The 21,073-nt window shown below is 41.0% G+C and overlaps 1 protein-coding gene across 2 annotated transcripts in view; it reads right to left on the reverse strand.

Annotated features, from left to right (window-relative positions):
- LGI2 (leucine rich repeat LGI family member 2) overlaps positions 1 to 21,073 on the reverse strand; it is a 42,630-nt gene that overhangs the window by 13,521 nt on the left and 8,036 nt on the right. Inside the window, exons 4-7 of one of the 2 annotated variants that reach the window (XM_061584415.1) lie at positions 18,143 to 18,214; positions 13,668 to 13,739; positions 5,674 to 5,843; positions 117 to 281 (exon numbers count right to left, since the gene is read on the reverse strand). In XM_061584415.1, coding sequence (XP_061440399.1) covers positions 117 to 281; positions 5,674 to 5,843; positions 13,668 to 13,739; positions 18,143 to 18,214 — 479 coding nt within the window. The remainder of the gene's footprint in view (positions 1 to 116; positions 282 to 5,673; positions 5,844 to 13,667; positions 13,740 to 18,142; positions 18,215 to 21,073) is intronic. The other variant, XM_061584416.1, reaches the window with a different exon arrangement.

The raw sequence follows: 21,073 nt of genomic DNA on the forward strand, positions 1-21,073 counted from the left end.
TTCCAACATGCATTTTCCCTCATACTTGTACATAATAATAAAAAAACAAAATTCAAACTGAAGTAGTAATTAATTAGATAATATCACAAATAGAAAAAAGATGCATTCATTTTTACCAGTAATGTTGTCATAACTCCTGAAGTTCTTCTCAATGTGGTCCCATTCTAGCACCATGCAATTTTCCATGCTGGGCTGAGCAATGGCTACATACACATCATTTTTTGAGCAGAATGTGTCCACTGACACTGACTGGAAGGGTAAAATCTGATGAACCACAAAATCTGAAAATATATGTTTAATTGTTAAGCAAAAGCAGACATTACAATTGAACTTGGCAGAAAACAAAACAAAATTGACATGCAATGTTGATTTTTTTACTGGGAAAACCTGGCTTGGGAAAATTACTTTGGGGGGCAATCAGTAGAATGGGGTAAAGAATTTAACACACACACACCACCATGTGCACTTTAAATTACTCTCAGTTGATCTGAGGCAGACCTGCATTTAAAGTCATGGGTCTGACACTGTCCTGCAGAATTGGGGCCTTAACTCCAAGGATATATTATGTGCTAAGAGTCATATTTCCACACCTACACTGTGACTTTCTGGGGCTGCACTATAACTGATCACATCCTCCATACCTCTTCCTAGTTTCTGGTACCTACAGACCATAGGTCTCGTAGTGATGACATTCTGAATCAATCAGTGTACAGAATATTCTACCTTGTTCTTAGGAAACACTAAAAATGAGAAGCTTAAATGATATATCCAGTTTGCTCCAAAGACACAAAAACTGTCCTTTGCATTGACATCTCAGCAATTTGTTTCACAGTATGGACTTTAAAAAATTTCACTTTACGCTGCTGCAATACTCTGTTTTTAAAAAAATGCATTTCCTTTCTAGCAGTGGGCTCGGAGAATGTTCCTTCACTAATGGCATTGCCCTGCTTCCTCAGCATTTTCCCTCTCCTGCTGCTATTTTGAAAACTAGAACACCTTTGCTGATTTTATCTGTTTTGAAATACCCTCTAGCACACAGCTGTTGTGCAGATGAAGAAACAACTGTGTGGCTGGAACACCTTGATGCCTCTCTGCCTGCCATGGCCAAGCAGTCTTTCCGGAAATTTCAACCCACCAAAACAGTACAAGTCACTTGCAGTTCTCAATACAATGTTTACAGGGTAGAACGCATGGGGTAAATGCAGAGCTTGGAAAAGTTACTTTTTTGAACTACAACTCCCATCAGCCCCAGCCAGCATGGCCACTGGATTGGGCTGATGGGAGTTGTAGTTCAAAAAAGTAACTTTTCCAAGCGCTGGTAAATGTGAGTAATAAAAGTTTTTAGTGTTTATATACTTCTTACCCCACATTCTCAATCCTTACAGCAATACTGCAAAACAGGCCAATATATTATTCCAATTTTATTGAAGTGTGAAGTGGGGAACCGAGGCTGAGAGACAGTGACTGGCTTAAGTACGCCACTTTCCCTGTTGAAGCCATGGCTCATGCAAGACTTAGACAATATAAACTCACCTAACAGAATATGGTCTTAATTACTGCATCATACTAGGTATGCTGCATCAGTGAGTTGATTAGTGAATGTGTATCAACATTGGTGACTGTGCACATTCACATGAAGGCACTAGGGTGTGCACAAATTGACAGTATCAGCAAGATTTTGCACATTGTCTGGTCAGTGAAGATCACTATCAACAATTAGAGAACATGAAAAGATCAGAAGTTTTGTGCATAGTCCAGTGAATATACACTGCATTCATGACAGTTTTGCACAATGGTCAGGCAACGTGTATAGTCCCCAAGTGGAGAATATATATGTTTACATACCAATGTACATATTTCCTGATTGACATTGTCGACTTGCAGGGCTGGCGCCAGGCATGCCTGGGGCCTCGGACACCAGCCTGCCCCCAGGCCCATGGTGCCATAGCCCAACACCCCCTGACACAGGTGAGGTGGGGCTAATAAGCCCACCCACGTGCCCCACCTACTTCTTGTGTCATGTGAATGACGTGCGCATGTAGCATGCATGCCTGCCATCAACCAAGATGGCGGCAGGGGTGTCAGTCCCTTAGGGAAGCCTCCACTGCCGTCTTGGGTGACAGCAGGCATGTGCGCATAGCATGCACAGCATTCATACTGATAGGAGAGGTAGGTGGACCATGTGTGCGGGCTTATTGAAGCCCTCACTGTCTGTATTGGTGGGGGGTGTCTGGGAGCTCCCTCTCTGCAATCTGCAGGAGAGTTGGGTTGCAGGACCCGACGCTGCCACGGATCACGGAACCGGAGCGCTACCCTTCCACCCTAAGGAGGGGCCCTCAACCAGAGTGCATCCTGGCCACCCTCTGCCACCGGCCCTGCCTACCTGTACATACACTTGGAGACGAGGCATGTTGAAAGGTCAGTACACCAAATCCCTGTTAGTATTCACATGAAGATGCAAAGATTCTTTACTAACAGTCACCAGTATTTATGTGCGTCCTCCATTGAACTCATAATAATTACAACATGCACACTTCTGGAGAAGTAAATAACAGGAGTTATCACTCCACTGTACATACAACAGTTAAGTTAACCAGTGATAAGACACAACTGATAAAAATCGTATGGTCTTCACATGGTCCTCTACAAAAAGTAATGGCGCAGGAGATATAATACCAATCTCAAAAGGCTTTACATAAGCAGTGATATGCCGCTGCTTCATACACTCCAGGGGAATTTCAGTACTTTTTCATTTTGATGACAAGTTTATTTCAGTCTTAACTTTTAGTATATTTTCTGGCACTCTTAAGATTTCCCACTGAACTCTGAAATCTTTTTGCCTCTTCTTGAATTTCATTTCACACTTTGCCTTGAGAGTTAGTATTCGTAATCTATTTCTATGTCACCCCCTAAACAAAACTTCTCCACTCTGATAGTTTGCTCTTGCAATGTTCGTAGGCACAAAAACTTTTTACAGGACACTTGAGGAAACGGAGACTGGACTTGCCAAGGGGTACGAATGACTTTTCAGCAGTTTCCTTTTCCTGCTATTATATAGGAACATAGCAAAGAGAGAGGTAGCAGCAGCAACTTAAGGAGTCATGCATGTATATGAAAAAGAGGAGTATATTAACATTGTGTTGTGGTTTCTCTGTGTGTGCTGCAGTTTCTGCTGAAGAAAAAAGCCACTATTCAGTTTTAAATTGCATTCGCATCATTAGTAGTGGGAGAGCAAAGCTTTGGCTTCATATGCAGGAAAATACTGTGTGCTCATGCCCTTCACTTAATCCAGGTCCATATGCCAAAACAGAGAATTTAAGGTGGAACTAGATGTTATGAAAGATACAGGGTTGATGTTGAAAACAACATGTCTATATCTGTTTTCCCCATCCCCAGACCTTGCCATATCGACGCCATGTTCACCTCAGACCCTTATTCAACTATTATTCCACTTTAAACAGTCATGGCTTCCCCCAAAGTATGCTGGGAAGTATAGTTTGTGAAGGATGCTGAGAGTTGTTAGGAGAAGCTTATTCCCCTCATAGAGCTACAATTCTCAGAGTTTTCTGGGAAGAGGAAATGACTGTTAAACCATTCTGATAAATTCTAGCTCTGTGAGAATAGGGTGTCTCCTAACTCTCAGCACCCTCCACAAACTTCACTTCCCATGATTCTTTGGGGGAAGCCATGACTGTCTAAAATGGAATAATAGCGGAATAAATATCTGGTGTGAATGTGGCCTGAGTGGAATGCATTACATGATGAGGTTGCTGCACTGTTTCCCCACCCCTGTTTTACACATTGTTGCCACTAGCAAGAGAGGGACACTAGATGAGGGCCAATAACCTGTGCTTGAATCCTGGGAAGATGGAGGCTCTTTGGGTGGATGGTTCCTGTGTCCAGGAGATAGGCAAGTTACCTGTTCTGGATGGAGTCGCACTCCCTCTAAAGGAGCAGGTGTGTACCTTGGGGGGGTACTCTTGGATACGTCTCTGTCACTAGAGGCTCCAATGTCCTCTGTGCCTTTTACCAGCTTCGTCTTGTTCGCCAGCTACAGCTGTACTTGAACAGGGATAGCCGTATCACTGTAGTCCGTGTATTGGTAAGCTTGAGGCTGGATTATTGCAATGTGCTCTATGTGGACCTGCCCTTGGACCTGGTTCGGAATTTCCAGGTGGTGCAGAATGCAGTGGGTGCACATGGCCAACAATATGTAACACCGTTGTTAAAACATCTGCACTGTCTGCCCATCTACTACTGCACCAGGTTCAAGGTCCATGTATCATGGAGGACAGGGCTATCAATGGCTGCTTGATATCAAGGGTCCTGCTTGCGGGCTTCCCCCAGGCACCTGGTTGGCCACTGTGAGAACAGGATGCTGGACTAGATGGGCCACTGGCCTGATCCAGCAGGCTCTTCTTATGCTCTTATGTTCTTACAAAGCCCTGAACAACTTAGGTCCAGGGTACCTTACGGACCATCTGAACCCTTATATCCCAGCTCAGTCACTGAGATCATCTGCAGGAGCATCATTCATCTTCCCCCGAGTTGACAAGGCTCATCTGACAACAACAAGAAATCGAGCCTATAGTGTCATTGGACCAGTCCTGCGGAATGCTCTGCCAATAGAGATTCAGCTTGCACCTTCTGTTCTGATTCTTAAATACCTGCTGAAAACTTTTCTGTCACCAGGTTTATGCAGGCATTGGAGATAATATCTTTCTGCAATATTTTGCTAGTTAATGATTTCTGTTTTTTAAAAAATTATATGGTTTTATCATTTATTTAAATATGCTGTACACTGCTTCGATGAATAGTGGTATATAAATATGTTTAAGAATATATAAAATAAATAAATGCATAGTTGTGATGACACAGGATAATAGCGTCACTACTGAGGACTGGAGAGAATGAGACACAAAATCAGTTTTTGCCAGCAGGCCCACATTATACATAGCATTTAGTTCTACTGTTAGTTCTTTGTTGAGGCAGTAATGGCCACTAAATTGGATGGTTTTAAAAGAGGGTTAGACAAATACATAAATGATAAGGCTATCAATGGCTACTAGCCATGATGGCTATGCTCTGCCTCCATGGTCAGAGACAGCATGCTTCTGAATACCAGTTGGTGGTAGCCGCAGGAGGGGAGAGTGCCCTTGTGCTCAGGACCTGCTTGCGGACTTCCCATGGGCATCTGGTTAGCCACAGTGAGAATAGGAGGCTGGACTAGATGGGCCAATGGCCTGATCCAGCAGGCTGTTCTCACGTTCTTATGTCTTGTCTTAACTTGCTTTGTCTGAGGATGAATCCATTCTAGCACTGCAACACTATGTATGTTTAATCAGAAGTAAGGCTCAGTAGGCTTACTCCCTAGTAAGCGTTTTAGAAAAATAACAGAACAGAAGGTGTCAAGAAGTGGGGATGTAGGTGAAGAATGATGAGGAAGAAGCCTCTCTCTCTATAAAACCAAAGGAGTGTGTTTTGGACGAACAACGATTAGCCTCTTTACTAATATGTTACAATATGTAAAGAACAAAATGTGATAATTAAAAATAGGGCATTTGCTATAATGCTAACAAAGCAAAAGTCTGGGGAAACGTCTTATCAGTGTTCTTGGTTTGTGGGCTTAGGTGGCTCAGACTCTTATCATTACGCATTTGCAGTAAGATATACCTGTAGTGATGCATTCATCATCAAAACTTGAGACATCATTTAACTTCTTGTCCTGAAATTCTGCTGGACCAACACACAGGACATCAGAAACAGTGGAATTTGTCATCTTTAACCACAGAAACAACCACTTGGCCTTGCAGTCACACTCAAACTTATTTCCCCTTAAATCTCTAAAAAGAGACACAAAAAATAAACAGACTTGAAAAGGTTGCTGTTGAGTCAAAAGTCAAAGATTTCTCAAAGTTACATTGTAATATTTAATGCAAAGAACATTTGGACAGTTCAAAACTGATACTGGTCAAAAAACTGTCAAGCCACAAGCCTTGCTCCTACATGGGGCCCCACTGAAATTAATGGAAGTTGTTCAGGTGTAATATATCATATACAGGCACATGCGCCACACTTACTGCTGTGATGTCTCTATAAAGTGTAAATGTACTGCCTTCAAGTCGATTCCGACTTATGGTGACCCCACGAATAGGGTTTTCATGAGGCTGAGAGGCAGTGACTGGCCCAAGGTCACCCAGTGAGCTTCATGGCTATGTAAGGATTTGAACCCTGGTCTCCCAGGTCGTAGTCCAACACCTTAACCACTACACCACACTGGCTCAGATATGCTGCAAATGTCTCTATATGCTGCAAATATATATGTTAATATAAGCTGTCACCGAGTACACTATATATAAAGTAAAGAACAGGCATATTAATTTGTTGGACCAAACAATCAATGACTTTGCAATAGTCTGACAAAACAGTTTTCCATTATTTATGAGCTCCAACCTAAATGACTACTTTCCAAGGTTTATTACACTGGTAGCTGAAAGCAAAATGGAAATGGAAATGGACTGCCTTCAAGTCGATCCCAACTGATGGCTACCCTATAAGTGGGTTTTCATGGTAAGCGGTATTCAGAGGAGGTTTACCATTGCCTCTCTCTGAGGCTAGCCCTCCCCAGCTGGCTAGGGCCTGCTCAGCTTACCACAGCTGCACAAGCCAGCCCCTTCCTTGTCTGCAACTGTCAGCTGGGGGGCAAGTAGGCTCCTTGGGACTATGCACCTTGCCCAATGCTGCACAGGTGGCAGGGCACATAACCCCTGAGCCACTCACTGTGGGGGTGATCTTTAGCTGGCCCTTGACACCCAAGAGACACGAGCGGGGATTTGAACTCACAGACTCTGGACCCCCAGCCAGGCTCTCCTCCCCACTGTGCTATACCAGCTGTTGGCTGAAAGCAAAGTTTATTTATTTAATGTATTTTTATTCCACACTTCGTCCAATAAACTCAGGGTGGACCTCTTATATGGGTTTGTTTCTCCCACTTTATCCTCACAATAATCCTGTGAGATGGGTTAGTATGAGAAGAGTGACCTTTAAGGAGGGATTTAAACCCAGGAATCCCTGGTCCAGGTCCAACTCTCTATCTAATACACAAATTGTTGTGTTCTCATGAGCCATTTTATTCTCCAGGCAGTGCTTCAGGAGCCAGATGTGTATTTTGCCCCACAAACTGACACCTTCACAACGTGGTCAAACTCCCTGATAGAGCTGGTGCCACCTAGCAATGTGGGTGTATCTGTACTCAGACAGAGCAGAACAATGACATATAAAATCTAAGAAGACATATAATATTAAAAATTATTATCTCTAATAACTTGACAACAATTCTGCTTTTCCTTATGAGTTCAACTGCCTGAGGGCTTTACCACAACAAAGGACAGATAAAATTGCCTTGAGGGCCAGAACAAACTGACAGGCCATCAATTAGTACAGTTTGCCAAACTTTTTTCCCCCTTTAGGAAGCACACCTTAACGTGGTGAGGGGGTTTGAGAGTGTTGAAGAAGCTGAGAGCAATGCCATCAGGAGTCTAGACCAAGAGGCTAGTCTCCTAGCAGGGGCACCCATGGCGGAATGGTCAAAGCTGAGACACCAGACCTAGATACATCCAAATTCAGAGAAAGGCAATGGTAAACCACCTCTGAATACTTCTTACCACAAAAACCCTATGAACAGAGTATCCAAAATGCAACACGAGATAGTGCTGGAAGATGAGACCCCCAGGTCAGAAGGCACTCACCAAGCTACTGGGGAAGAACAAAGGACAAGTACGAGTAGTGCTGTGACTAATGACACAGCTGGGTCAAAACTGATAGGAAGCCCAGAGGCTGATGCGCACAGATGCAAAAGGAGAGTCCGGAGTTGTACGACACACACAATAGGAACATGGAATGCAAGAAGCATGAACCAAGGAAAGTTAGAAATTGTCAAACAAGAAATGGAGCGTATCAACATTACAATACTTGGCGTTAGTGAATTAAAATGAACGGGAATGGGACATTTTCAATCAGGCAACTACAAAATATTTTATGCAGGAAATGAGAAATTAAGAAGAAGTGGGGTTGCTTTAATAGTGAGACATGATGTAGCAAAAGCAATTAGGAGCTACAATGCAAGGTGTGAGCGAGTGATATTAATGAGATTAAAGAGGAAACCTATTAACATGACCGTCATCCAAGTCTACGCTCCAACAGCAAATGCAGAAGAAGAAGAATTGGAGAGATTTTACACAGAAGTACAGGAAGAAATTGATCACACACCAAAACAAGATGTGCTGATAATTATGGGGGACTGGAATGCGAAAGTAGGGAACAGAGAAGAACTAGGAATTGTGGGGAAATGGGGCTTAGGAGACAGAAATGAAGTAGGAGAAAGTCTTATTGAATTCTGTGAAGCCAATAATTTGTTTCTCGTGAACACATTTTGTGAGGAACCAAAAACACGACTGCACATGCACATCACCAAATGGTCAATATAGGAATCAAACTGATTATATAATTGGTAGCAGAAGATGGAGAATTTCCATACTTTCTGCAAAAACAAGACCAAGAGCAGACTGCAGTACCGATCATGAACTAGTCGTATCGAAAATCAGAGTAAAGCTAAAGAAGAAGAACAAAGCAATCACAATGCCAAAATACAATTTAAATAACATCCCCGAAGAATATAAAGATCAAATAAGAAACAGGTTTGAGGCTTTAAACTTAGTTGACAGAGAACCAGAAGAACTATGTAGTGAAATCAGAGACATTATCAGGGAAGAATGCAAAAAGACAATACCTCTAGTTAAAAAGAGAGAAAGACCTCAATGGATGACTGAAGAAACTCTTAACATGGTTAAAGAGAGAAGGAAAGCAAAAGGAGATAGAAACACGGTTAGAACCCTAAATGCAGCGATACAGCAACTAGTACGTAGGGACAAAGGGAACTATTACAATAGTTATTGTATAGAAATAGAAGAGGACAACAAAAAGGGAAGAACAAGAGCCCTATTCCAAAAGATTAGAGAAATGAAAGGGAAATTTAAACCAAGAATAGGGATGTTGAATAATCAACAGGGGAACACACTGATGGACCAAGATGAAATAAAAGGAAGATGGAAACAATACACTGAAGAACTCTATAAAAGAAATGCCAGAATGACAGATTCATTCATGGAGGAACCGTATGATGAAGAACCAGAAATTTTAGAATGTGAGGTGAAAGTTGCTCTTAAAATACTTGGAAGAAACACATCACCAGGAAGAGATGGCATACCAATAGAGTTGCTACAAGCTACCGAGACTGAATCAGTCCACATTTTGACATAAATTTGTCAAGAAATATGGAAAACTAAACAATGGCCCACAGACTGGAAGTGTTCCATATACATCTCAATTCCAAAGAAAGGGGATCCCAGGGAATGCAGTAATTATTATCGAACAAGTGTCTTAATATCTCATGCAAATAAAGTAATGCTCAAGATTCTACAACAAAGGCTCTTACCATATATGGAGGGAGAAATGCCAGATGTCCAAGCTGGATTTAGAAAGGGAAGAGGCATCAGAGATCATATCGCAAACATACGTTGGATAATGGAACAGAGCAAGGAATTTCAGAAGAAAATCACTTGTGCTGTATAGATTACAGCAAAGCCTTGATTGTGTTGATTATGAAAAACTATGGAATGCTTTAAAAGAAATGGGGGTGCCATAGCATCTGATTGTCCTGATGCGCAACCTATACTCTGGAGAAGAGGCTACTGTAAGGACATAATATGGAGAAACCGATTGGTTCCCAATCGGAAAGGGTGTCAGACAGGGGTGCATTTTATCACCCTATTTGTTTAATCTGTATGCAGAACATATCATACGGAAAGCAAGATTGGACCAAGATGAAGGAGGTGTGAAAATGAGAGGGAGAAATATCAATAATTTAAAACATGCATACGATACCATACTACTAGCAGAAACCAGTAATGATTTGAAACGAATGCTGATGAAAGTTAAAGAGGAAAGCACGAAAGCAGGACTGCAGCTGAACGTCAAAAAGACTAAAGTAATGACAACAGAAGATTTATGTAATTTTACAGTTGACAATGACGACATTGAACTTGTCAAGGATCATCAATACCTTGGCACAATCATTAACCAAAATGGAGACAACAGTCAAGAAATCAGAAGAAGGCTAGGACTGGGGAGGGCAGCTATGAGAGAACTAGAAAAGGTCCTCAAATGCAAAGATGTATCACTGAACACTAAAGTCAGGATCATTCAGACCATGGTATTCCCGATCTCTATGTATGGATGTGAAAATTGGACAGTGAAAAAAGTGGATAAGAGAAAAATCAACTCATTTGAAATGTGGTGTTGGAGGAGAACTTTGCGCACACCATGGACTGCAAAAAAGACAAATAATTGGGTGTTAGAACAAATTAAACCAGAACTATCACTAGAAGCTAAAATGATGAAACTGAGGTTATCATACTTTGGACACATCATGAGAAGACATGATTTACTAGAAAAGACAATAATGCTGGGAAAAACCGAAGGGAGTAGAAAATGAGGAAGGCCAAACAAGAGATGGATTGATTCCACAAAGGAAGCCACAGACCTGAACTTACAAGATCTGAACAAGGTGGTTCACAACAGATGCTCTTGGAGGTCACTGATTCATAGGGCCGCCGTAATCGACTTGAAGGCACATAACGAGAAAGCCAAACTTTTTCAGCCCATGGACATATTTGCAAACCAGATGAACTGTTGTAGGCACCACAAAGATACCACAGCTAAGCACATACCACTATCTATTGTATTGGTTAAAAGAGAATGCTTCTTTTAAGCCTAATTTTAGCAGAGCCTGTGGGCACCAAACTGGCAATCCCTGCTATGCACTATACCAGTTCTCAGGTTTTAACAACCCAGTTCAAACACTGGCTAGTGTAGTGCATAACTGCTTAAGATTGTCTTTATCAGTGGCTGTCAGGACACTGCCACAAATAAGAGAACCAAAGGAAAAGGAAACAAGCTATCAAAAGAAAACCTACATCACCCAAGACCGAAAGAGCACTGGAAAATAAACATTGGGCTCTCCTACATAAGGGAGAGTTGATTTGATCTTAAGAGTGGAATGGAGAGCTGAAGATGAGCCGGTGTGGGACGAAGGCAGAGAGACGACTACTTAACCCTTTCTGTTCCTGCAATTTGTTGTCCACTTAACACTGCACAAATACATCCAGCTGCTTTCCCATGCTTGGGTGAAAAGATGCAGAGTCCTCATATCTTTTTCTTAGCAGGGAGGCCAATTGTGAGTCCTTCATCTAACCTGAGTAGCAGCCTGTTAGTATTGCTTTTGGTTTAAGAACATATGGAGGAAAGCAAAAAAGAATCCCATTTAACGCTGAATTTGGCCCAAAGGTGCAAGGAGTCTATAGTGAGATTTGAAAGAAGTTTGGTTGGGAGAAGTCTAGACTCAAAAGCCCATAATTCAATCATATCAATATTCAAAGTTGTTGGAAAATAGTTGTTTAGAGCACAATCCAATGCATGTCTACTCAGAAGTAAGTCTTAAATCCAATGAGATTGAATTCCAGGTAAGTGTGGACTCCTTCTGGGAGGAAGGGCAGGATATAAATTGAATAAATGCTCAAGGAAGTGATGGAGGTTCACCTTCAAGTATGCTTGGAGAAAACTAATTACTTGGATCCATTCCAGTCTGGCTTTGGGCCTGGCCATGGCACTGAAACTGCCTTCAATGCCCTGGTTGACGACATCTGTCGGGAAAGAGTGCAACCCTGCTTGCTGTCTTCAATCTCTCAGTGGCTTTTGATACTGTTGACCACAGTATCCTTTTGGAGTGTCTCTGGGAGGTGGGGGTTTGGGCACTGTGCTTCAATGATTCTGCTCCTACGTCCAGGGCTGCTTCCAAAATGTAACTATGGGAGGCTACTGTATGGCACCATGGGAGTTGGACTATGGTGTTCCACAGGGTTCCATCTTGTCTCCCATGCAATTTAACATCAATATGAAGCTGCAGGAGCTATCATCAGACAATCTGAAGTGAGGTGTCATCAATATGCAGATGACACCCAGCTCTATCTTTCTGTTCCATCTGAATCAGGAGAGGCAGTTGAGATGCTGGACCGGTGCTTGGTGGTAGCGATGGGTTGGATGTGGGTCAATAAATTGAGGCTGAATCCTAAAGCAATAGAGGTGTTAGTGGTCCAGAATTCTCAAGTCCAGGTCATGGAGATATGGTCTGTTCTAGATGGCACTCCCCTGGAAAGAGCAGGTCCATAGCTTGGGGATATTCCTGGAAGCAACATTGTCACTGGAGGCTCAGGTGGCCTTAGTGGCTAGTAGTGTTCTTTTCCAGCTCTGGCTGGTTCTCCAGCTTCAGCCCCTTTTGGACAGAGATGACTTGGCCACAGTACTCTATGCCGTGGTAACTTCCAGAATGGATTATTGCAATGCACTCTATGTAGTGCTGCCCTTGAAGACAACTAGGAAATTTCAGTTGGTCCAAAATGCAGCAGCCAGATTACTAGCTAGGGTTGCTATTAGATCTTATATAACTCCTGTTTTAAAACAGCTGCATTGGTTGCCAGTTCATTTCTAGGACCAATTCAAGTTACTTGCACTAGCATTTAAAGCCCTAACTGACTTGGGTCCCAAATATCCGAAAGACTGCCTCCTTCCCTAAAGACCCTCTCAGGTGTTGAGATCAGCAGAAGGGGCCCATTTGGTAGTTCCACCACCCTCAGAAACTTGGGGGGAGGTGGCCAAGGAGAGGGCACTGTGGCAGCCCCTAAGTTGTGGACCTCCCTCCCCACTGAAGTGTGTCAGGCAACCTCACTGTACTGCTTTAGACAAATGCTAAAGATGCACCTCTTTACCATGGCTGTTGACACCTGAGACGTACAGTATATTTTTAGGACTCACCCTATTTTGTGATTCTGATTGTTTCAAAAAAAGTTAACACTGTATTTTAACGTTGTTGTAACCCACTGTAGGTGAAGGGTGGGCAATAATAATAAATAATATATAGGAGTGAAGTCTAAGAGGTGGAAAAATACTGAACTTTGGCTAATTGATCCATTAATGCTAACACCTTAAAAATAATCAACTAAACTGCAAGGATAGTATAGTTTTATTTTAAAAGGATCCCACAAAATCAGGTAAAACTCGAAACACTTGTAAGTTCATATTTGGAGAGGCTCATTTGCTCATGCATGTTCATCATTGCTTGATTCACACTGAATGGTGACTTTCCTGTGTGGATGAGCCATCACAGATCAAACATCACAGACTGAGCTTTCATATCACCCCCCCATCACCTCAAATACAATTGTTCCATACTAAAAGAAAAACGTGTAATTGCAAAAAGGGACTTTATGAGTGAGCTCAAAAAGCCTACTCCAGGAGCTGGGGGAATGTGCATCGACAACCTTGATAAGAGCACCATGAATATTATCATTAATAAAAAAGTAATGGAAAATATTTCACTGGATAATCTGGAATCAGGCTGCCACAAAGCAAATATAATTTGATGTGTTCATTTTCAGAATCAGTATAAAGTACACAAAGCTCAAAATGCTAATCCAAAATTCCAAGATCAGGTTTTAAAAGCCACACAAGGACAGGCTTACAACAACGCAAATGGTTTGGTTGGCTTTACTTACAGTTCAATCAGAGAATCTAAATCACTGAAGACATCTCTTGGCAGAGCTTTAATCTGGTTATTGGCCAAAGAACTGGAAAAGTAAAGTTAGGTGTTAAAATTGTCAGAGAGATGACAATCACTAAACAGAGCAACATTTAGCTAATGTTAACCATTGGGTGCTAGCCAGTTCCCAATGTTGACAATGAGTAATAAGATTATGAATGAATAAAACCCTTTAAAATTAATAGAAATCCAAAACACTCTGACTTACTTCATAAGAATAGAAAAGCATTGTTTTTGTTTATGTAATTAAAAGCTTTGAAAAGTTAGTCTCAAAGTGCCATCCAACAAATTTCTTTCTGTTGCTTCGGATGGGAAAAAACAGCACACACAGAAAGGCCCGGTACAGAACTACATATGATGAGTATTGAGCCCACTGTGAATTTGTGGCCAGATGCCCAAACACTCTCATAGAATCTAGCTCAGGAGCAACTAGTTCTTCCTGTTTCCAGCAGGAGCTGGCTGTACATAATGCTCATTGGCTGCCCCATGTGATAGCCGTTAAGACACACTCTTACTCAGAACAATATTTCAAATTAAAAAGTGCACTGGCTTCTTTTTTTAAAAAGGCACTGAATAAACATTTAACTGGATAAACATGCCAGATGCCAAGTGTGTCTGTCTATGACTGTATAAACACTGGCCTGGCTGAACCACAGTGGGGAGAGTGAAATTCTATACTGGTCGGTAGGTATGTCTGAACCAGAGGACAATTCAAGCATGTATGTCTCTACCTTGATGACTGTATGTTGAAATGGCACTTCCAGAATCCACAGCAGGGCAACTGGTGCCAGTCCTCAAACTATCCTGTATAAGAACGGTGAGCAGAAAGATCTAGGGGAGGTTGCAGGAATTTGGCTGAATCAAAGAACCAGTCAGCTAGCTGCTGATGTCATCAAAGGGAGAAGGAAGCCAATGAGAGCTATATAAGCAGCTTTTGGAACACTGAGAGCTCTGAGGGAGGAAGTCCAAATATGCACTGAGTGCCTTGCTAGCTATTGCTTGAGAGTGATAGTTGGGAATGGAGTTAGTTGGTATTGTTACCAGCTTCCATCTCTGTCACCAACCTCACTGTACCAGCACCAGGGCCATATGTGTCCCCTGCACTGCTTCTTGCCTGATTGGCAGTAGCAGAGCACACTGCTGAGTTGCTTGTGCGTTTATGACCTGTCTAAGATCCAGCATGCAGGTAGGTGTGTTGACCGATCAAGTGATGTGTGAAATGTACTCTAATTAACAAGGTGAAAGTAAATACTGAAATTTGTAGCTCCATAATGCATCACTTAAAATGCTATTAGCATGAATTGTTTTGTATAAATGTGGGCTGATTTAAAACCCAATGCTGTTATTCTGAAATTATACAGCCATGAGAGTGGCTGCATAGCCAGCATGGATTTTTCACATTCTACAATGTTAAATTGAAAATATCCCCATGTCATTCTGCTGCTTCCCCAAAGCTCATTTCAAAACAAAACCTTACAAAATGTATAGTCCTGAACTCAGAAGCTCTTGCTTAACAACTCTCTAAGTTTTCATAGTGATACACAAAACACTCAGAGAGCATCAAGAGTTCCAAGTGTAAAACAAGGGGGGGAAACAGACCCGTTGGACTCTTTTCTGTCAGTGGTCTCATAATTTGTTGAAATTAATTTAAAATCAGCCATGTTTACAGTGCTAGAAATCCTATTTCTGACATTTTTTTAAAATGCATAGCTGATTTTTAATTTAAGAAATTTAACATTGGACTCTATGATAGCGCAGGCATGCTCAGTAAGAACCAACTATCAGTATTCTAAACTGCCAGACTCACAGCTGTTTGGCTTGGCTAATCAGGTGGCCACACCCACGCCACATATTTATTCCACTTTAAACAGTCATGGCTTGCCCAAATAATTCTAGCAAGTGTAGTTTGGGAAGGATGTCAAGAGTTGTTAGGAGACTTCTATTCTGCTGACAGAGATCCAGTGGCCAGAGTGATTTAACAATCAGCTCCTGTTCTGAGGATTATAGCTCTGTAAGGGAATAGGGCTTCTCCTAACAGTCCTCAGCACCTTGCACAAACTACACTTTCCAGGATTCTTTGGGGGAAGCCATGACTGTCTAAAGTGGAATAAAGGTCTGGTGTGGATGTGGCCAGTTACAGCTTTGGTTAAAATTTGGGTGGGAGACTTCATGTGCCTGCTGTAGAATAAAAAGGGGAAATCCTGAAAAACACTGATACTGTTCACGTTTTCCTTTTGGATTCCCTCTGCCCAGTGCCTGCCCACCCAATCTCACCCCATAAGCAGGGAAATTGGGCAGCTATAGTGAATGCACCAAGGGAGCAAGAGACCTGACCTCCTCTCTGAGATATTGTACTGCCCTACAAATTTATCAAAATGCAAACACAATTTGGGTTGGTCTTCCCACTGTCCAATCCACTTCCTGTGTACCTTGGAAGAATTTGGTAACATGTGTCTCTGAGCATATGGTGAGTGGTGGCAACACCTGCAATCAGCCCAAATAACAGAAACAAGACATGTGCTGTGCTGATCTTGTTTTAGGAAGGAGGAAGCAACAATATTAAGACAGTTGGTATAGTTCAGATAGTCACATTGAATATGTTTGATTTACTTTGCAATCCAATTTTAGTGAAGTTTCCTATAGTAAATCATTTTCTTTTGCTCTGTTTTTGTGAATATGTGAAGTACAGCAACACTTTGTAAAATTTACAATAAAAAACTCCAAAAACAATTGTGGAATAATGGCACTGACTATTCTGCAGAAAAGTATCCAGTGGACATGAGGAGTGTCTCAGTTTGCCCAAGATAAATCAGTGGGAGGTGAAATATATTCTAGCAAATTTCTACATCTACTCTATGTTTTAATTGACCATGCCCGCCCTTCCTTAAGTGGAGTGGTTCAGGCATAGCAGGCTGAACACGTGCATCTTGGGCAGGCCAAGTTTATTTTTTCCAACAGCTAGAGTCATTGCTTAAATAGCAGCATATTGTAATCAGTCTGATTTTACATCAAACTGCAGTCTCAGATTCAACTGTTAATGCACCCAAAATAGATATAGAACATAACCTCTAGTTTGAAACACAAAAGTCTGTCTTCATCATCATATGATATTGACCAATAAAAAGGCTTTGAAATTAATAAAAATAAATTTAACACAGATTTCTTGGATAATGAAAGAAATATAATGTTCTAGGTACAGTAGTACTACAGTAGTAATACAGGGAACAGTAATAACAGTAGTAGTAACACAGGGGACAGTAGTAACACAGGGAAGAAGCAAAGTAAGAGGAACACCAACAAACATACAAAAAATGTAATTTTCCATCTTTGGAGTTGTAGTCCTGATTGCAGGTGTTTCTACCACTCACTGTATGCTCAGAGGTACATGTCACCAAATTCTTCTAAACTACACAGCAAGTGGATTGGACTGTGAAAGACCAACCCAAATTGTTTTACAAATTTATAGGGTGGTACAATATCTCAGAGAGGAGGTTAGGTCTCCTGCTCCCTTTGTGCATTCACTATAACTGCCCAAATTCCCTGCTTTTTAAAGTTTGATAGAAATATCTGTTGGCTTGATAGAAATATCTGTAAGTTCTTAAACTGAAAGTTTTTTTTTGCCTGTTAGTGAATATACTTCTGATTGTCACCCTCTGATTCCCACATTCCTGGGCTAATTCAGGTTTTTGTGGGCCTTGAAGTACCATGTCGGCCCCTGAGCTAGCCATCTTGACTCTTCCTGCTTCTTCTCCCCACTGCCCGTCATTGGGCCTGGAGGGAGAAAGAGTAAGAGTCAGTGGACAGCAGGGGTGAGTGACCAACATTGTACAGTCCTGGGCACATGATGGGGCATGCAAACAAGGCTAAACAGAATTATTATGTCTGGTTGTAATTTCAGGAGCTCTGATTAGTGCATCAGATGTTCGTTCTCGCTCTCTCTCGCTCTCTCTCGCTCTCTCGCTTTCTCTGTTGCCAGTGCAGAGCCTCCAGCAGATGTCCAGTGCTTATTCCCAAGCTTGTCAGGTTTATCTCAGACTCTTGGAAAAACAGCTAAATCAGACAAATCTGGTTCCCCACATTACAAAACAGTTTATGAGCAGGACTGTGAAACATTAAAACATTGACATAAGTCACTGATTGATCATTAACCATAAAACAATCCTAGAAATGATGAGTCTTAACAATGTGATTCTCTTTATATGTAAATAGAATGAGAAGATTTCGATCTAAGTGACTTGTGAATTGAGTACTATGAAGAGCTCAGAATACATTGCCTCCCATCATCAATTCTAGGTCCATTTGATTATTTAGTCTTATATTTTCTTCAACAAGGACTACAGCATTTATTGTTTTATTTAAAATGTATATCCCAAAAGATATTTATATCTTATGTAAGATATAAATAATTCAAATTAGCATTAGAAGACTTACAGGTGTGTCAAGTCTCGAAGGCCGCGAAATGCATTTCTTGAAATGGTTTCTATTTTGTTTCCTTCAATAAATCTATGCAGAAAGATTTGTTTTAAAGATATATGTTAAGGGAATATTTTAGTACTTGCAGAAAAGCAGAAAGTTCAGGAAGCAGGAAAAGCTGAAGATGGAAGAAAAGGGGGAGGGGGGTCATCAAGTGAAAAGTCTTATTCCCCTTTTTAGGCTTAAGGTATGCTGTCGTCTATTTGAACAAAAGTCTCTGTTAACCAAACTTCTAGTGGCACCCATGAAAGTCATCTCCAGGGAACAGTGCAGGAGCTCTGTGTAAGCAGCAGGGCTCTTGGCAGGCTTTAGGCTGTGCTGCAAGTAGGGATGGCGGGATCTGTCCATTTTGCTTCTCTCATTTTCATATTTTTCCAGTCTTAAATTCAGTTCTCCACATCTCTGCAGCAATTTGTGTGTGTGTGTTTAAAGATCCGTGTGAAAATTCTCCAGGATCTTAGTGTGTGTTTCTCCAAATGAAGACAGTTTTGTAGGCAGTTTTGACTAAGGTACAGATTTTTGCAAGCCATTTCTCGTCATATAATGCATTTTATATGTTATTTTCACTTATATGTTCATTTTATGCACACTGTCACCTAATGTATGCATTTTTGTAAACATTGTTTGATTATTGCAAAATTCAAACAAGAGCTAAGTTTGAAGGACGGCTGTGTTTCGGTTCTCCTCTTGTTTCAGAAAGTGCACATTTGATAGATTCAGCTTGAAATGCAAACGGAATCAAATTTTTCCCACATCTCTAGTTGCAAGGATGTTTTCATTGCTTTGGATTTAACAATTGTTCTTGTGAGTCAGACATATGCTGCTGAAACAATCCCATCAGACAACGGCTAAACCTTTCACAGAGCCAGTTGACCTATAGTCACAACATGCCATGTTAGACTAGTGCTGTTTCAAGACTGGCAGCAAAGGATCTGCCCCGCAGGACTGCTTCCTGCTCTTGGAAGAAAACTATACGTGTAATTTTTTAAGAGGCACTAGCTGCACAAGACATTAAGGCAATGAGGAACAGCATAATGAATGCACTGACTTCCCAGTTGTTTTCCTATGCACATCTACCTGCTGGGAGTAAGCTTTGAAGATGTAATGGGGCTTACTTCTGAGTAAACATGCATGGGATTGTGCTGTTAGTTGCATTTCTTGAAACATATATAACCCTCCTCTCCTGAGTTCAGAGAAGCAATGCCCATAGAAACTGTAAAATGTTAGAACCAATACAAAAAGGAATGTAGGGCATGATCCAGCCGAATCTTAGCACTGTTGTCCCATTGATTTCAGTGGGAGATATTTAAGTGTGTACTTTCCTACTGTAATCAATAGGATTTGAAAGTACTTATTTATTGATTTTTACATTTATTTCCCCATTTCTTTATAAAGTAAACTTAAAACGGCTTGCAAAAAAATTGTAAAATACATAAAGCACGATAAAAACAACCTAAGTTACTAAAATCAATTTCATATAATAAAACCAGGAGCAGGATATAACTATTCAGCATAAAATTGGGGTGGGGGGATTTTTAAAATATGAGTTGCGTTGGGGTTTTTTAAAGGGGCAATAACATAAATCTAGTTAGGGGGAAAATACCTTTGCCTTTCGGACCTGATTTCTAGCCCTGTCCAGAAATGTCAAACAGGCATTTACTTAATCAAAGGTGACTGTATGAAACACTGATTTCCTGAATCAGAATGCAATTTATGGACAGGAACATCTTGATTTTATGGTTAGGCTATGAAATGGAAAGGAAGTCAAGGAGGTGGTGGAGGCCATCCATGCTGTTTATCAGAAGGAACCTGGTTCTAGGACGCTATGGAAGTGAACGTGGCAAAAAGCTGCACCTGATGGCAATACACCAGAGCTAAGAATATGTCTACCATCATATATAGAATGGTAATATTAAGAGCTGTGGCTATTCGTGTAATCTTAATTTGTTACTTTAGACATCAATCCTATTGCACAGAGGGAAAATGCATCAATCAGGATGCAATAGATTGCATGACTGAATATTAATATCAATATTTTAAAAGGAAATGTTGATATTTTAAAAGTAAATATTAATAAAATTATCATTCTTCCTTGATATTTTAGAGGTGGAATTTTTTAAAAAAATCAATTTCTGACAATAGCCACAGAAAGCTGCTGCACAAAAATCCGATCTGCAACAATTCAGAATAAGCAAATTAATAGAAAATCAATATCAAATCCAAATTGGGCAGAATTCTAGCACATCTCTAGTTGGGGTAATCGGTCAACTTATCCATTTTTCAGTGAAGCATCCTCATTTAACCTACTGTAATTCAGCTTTTCAGTATGAACAGTGGCACATTTCATAAGATTTAAATGTTCTTCTATTGTCCACACATAATATATCTCCACTGGAGTGAGATAACAAATTTTGCACCAGCTCTTAATCATTGGCACATTGGCTGGAATCCAAAGAACTACTTCAGGCACACTGGAAGGCTTGAGCATGCCCAGTGGGATTTTTTTTTTAAACGTGCTTCATACATAGCAGGCATTGCCCCACCTCATGGTTTATCACAGTCTGTTTTTGGAAGTTCCCTCAGTTTTAAAAGCAGTTTCCGATGTGGCATGGATGGTGGTGGGGAGACTGCTGTCTGTGAAAGACAATTCAAAGCCTCCTTGAGGTGCATGGAATCCTGGCCATTAGACATAAAAGGATAATAGAACGTCAAACACATTTAACAAGTAATCTACAACTTCTCCAGTTAACAACAAAGAGGCTTAAAGGCTGAAAGACTAACAAACTTGAAGGTCCCAGAAGACTCTTAGTTGTTTTTGCTGCAACAGACAAACATGGCTTCCCCTCTGGAAATAAATGGACATTAAGTGCTAAAAATGGCCACTTTAGG

The sequence above is a fragment of the Rhineura floridana genome, chromosome 9 (genome assembly GCF_030035675.1).
Source record: "Rhineura floridana isolate rRhiFlo1 chromosome 9, rRhiFlo1.hap2, whole genome shotgun sequence".
NCBI classification, from domain to species: domain Eukaryota; kingdom Metazoa; phylum Chordata; class Lepidosauria; order Squamata; family Rhineuridae; genus Rhineura; species Rhineura floridana.